The sequence below is a fragment of the Penaeus vannamei genome, chromosome 39 (assembly GCF_042767895.1).
Source record: "Penaeus vannamei isolate JL-2024 chromosome 39, ASM4276789v1, whole genome shotgun sequence".
NCBI lineage: Eukaryota > Metazoa > Arthropoda > Malacostraca > Decapoda > Penaeidae > Penaeus > Penaeus vannamei.
In genome coordinates this window covers 8,841,641-8,844,140 of record NC_091587.1, presented here as the reverse complement: position 1 = coordinate 8,844,140, position 2,500 = coordinate 8,841,641, and the positions used below count along the sequence as shown (strand labels likewise).

General features: G+C 42.4%; 1 protein-coding gene across 1 annotated transcript in view; it reads left to right on the top strand.

Moving 5' to 3' along the window:
• Positions 1–2,500, top strand: part of LOC113825081 (uncharacterized) — a 332,231-nt gene that overhangs the window by 273,766 nt on the left and 55,965 nt on the right. Inside the window, exon 10 of the mRNA XM_070116824.1 lies at positions 416–762. Within this exon, the coding sequence (XP_069972925.1) occupies positions 416–762 (347 nt within the window). The remainder of the gene's footprint in view (positions 1–415; positions 763–2,500) is intronic.

Genomic DNA, 2,500 nt, shown 5'->3' with positions numbered 1-2,500 from the left:
CACACACACACACACACACACACACACACACACACACTCACTCACCACTTTCACTCACTCCCACTCACTCACTCACTCACTCACTCACTCCCCCCCCTCTCTCTCTCTCTCTCTCACTCTCTCTCTCTCTCTCTCTCTCTCTCTCTCTCTCTCTCTCTCTCTCTCTCTCTCTCTCTCTCTCTCTCTCTCTCTCTCTCTTTCTCTCTCTTATCCACTCTTTCTTTCCCTCCCTCTCATTTTCGTCCACTCCTTCTTCCCCTCTCTCTCTTTCTCTATATTCCCTTATCTCTTCCCCATACATAAACCCATTAATTTAAAAAATCAAAATTTATGAATGAACAAGTTACTTAGGCCATCCTACACAGCCCCCCCCCAACTACCCCCTCTACCCCCTCTCTCTCTCTCCCCCCGACAGAACATCCTCGAACTCCTGTGCGGCAGCGGAGGCCCAGGAGGAAGCGGCGCGGCAGCAGGAGGAGGAGGAGGAGGACCCAGCGCCTCAGCCTCCGAGGGCGCCGCCGGGGATTCCCCTGCCGCCTGCGCCTCGTACATCACGCCCGGGTCCCCGAGTGGGCGGAAGGAGGCGGCGGCGGCGGTGTGCCTGCTGGTCCGCCTGTGTAGCGTGCTGCTGTCCGGCGTGCAGGAGTTGCAGTTCACGGCCATGGCCACGCTCAACAAGGTCATTGACGCGGCCGTCGTCCACCGCATCGGGGACCTGCCCATCGACCCCGAGAGCCACCTGCTGCCGCCGGGCTCCGAGAGGTGCGCTGCCGCCTGTGTCGGCTTATTATTCTGTTATTCTTGTTATTGTTATTGTTTTCATTATTATTGGTGTTTGTATTATTGTTATTATTGTTATTATTATTATCATTGTTATTATTATTATTGTTGTTGTTGTTGTTGTTATTGATATAATAATTATTATAATAATTATCATTGTCATTATTATTATTATTATTATTATTATTATTATTATTATCATCATCATTATTGCTATTATCATTATCATTATTATGATCATTTTCATCATTATGATTATCATAATTATGACCATTATCATTTTAATTATTATCACTCACACTATCACTATTAATATATTTACTATTATCAATATTATTATTATTTCTTCCATCTCCTTATTCTCTTCTTCCTCTCTTTAAGATCTATCTTTTATTTTAATAATAAGGATATTGGGAGAATGGGATCTGAAAAAAGAAAACGGAATAGAATATAATTTTGGATGTAAAGAAGAAAAAGAAGAGAAATCCAAACAACGGAGAGAGGCAGGGAGAGAGAGAGAGTGAGTGAGGGAGTGAGTGAGTGAGTGAGTGAGTGAGTGAGTGAGTGGGTGGGTGGGTGGGTGGGTAGGTGGGTGAGTGAGTATGAGAGAGAGGGGGTGTGTAGAGTAGTGAATGAGTGGTAGTGAGTGAGTGAGTGGTGGTGAGTGGTAGTGAGTGAGGAAGAGAGAGAGAGAGAGAGAGAGAGAGAAAGAGGGGGAGGTAGATAGAGAGTGAGAGAAAGCAGGAAAGAGAGATAGACCAAGAGAGAGAAAGAAAGAAAGCAAGAGCGAGAGAAAGAAGGAAAGAGCGAGAGAAAGAAGGAAAGAGAGCGAGAGAAAGAAGGAAAGAGAGCAAGAGAAAGAAGGAAAGAGAGCGAGAGAAAGAAGGAAACAGAGCGAGAGAAAGAAAGCGAGAGAGAGAGAGAGAAAGAAGGAAAGAGAGAGAAAGAAAGAAAGCGAGAGAGAGAGAGAAAGAAGGAAAGAGAGAGAAAGAAAGCGAGAGAGAGAGAGAGAGCGCCTTCAATGCAATCCCGAGACCCCTATTGGATTAGCAAGAGTCAATCAAGAATTCTCTTTTGGTTATTAATACTTGCAGAGGAACTTGACTTTCCATCTTGACCTCGTATGAATAAGGTCAGGAAATGTCAAAAGGGATTCGTTCGCCGTCCTTGAAGAACACCGGAATTTGGTATTGGGAACGTAGGAACAGAACTTGGTTTTAGAACTTGGAATCGGAACAGAGCTTGGTGTTAGAACTTTGGAACAGAAGGTAGGATTAGAATTTGATATTGGAACTTGGGGACAGAACTTGGGATTGGAACTTAGAAATATAACATAGAATTGGAACTTGACAGTAGAACTTAACTGCATCAGTTTTAATTAACTTCATATTAGAACTTGACTGCATTGAAAATTCAGGATTGGAACTTTAGGAATAAAACTTGATATTAGAAATTAAGAATAGAACTATGATTTGGAACCTGATTTTAAAACTTAAGAATAGGACAGGATTAGAACTTGATATTAAGAACTTAGGAACAGAACTTGGTATTAGATTTTAGGAGCAAAACTTGGGATTGGAAACTAATATTGAAACTTGGGAATAGAACTTTTGATTGGAACTTGATATTAGAACTTGAGTTTCCAATCGGATCTTCGGATTGGAACTTAACGGCAAGAGACCTTAAGATTAGAACTCAACAATAAAATTTGAATTGAACT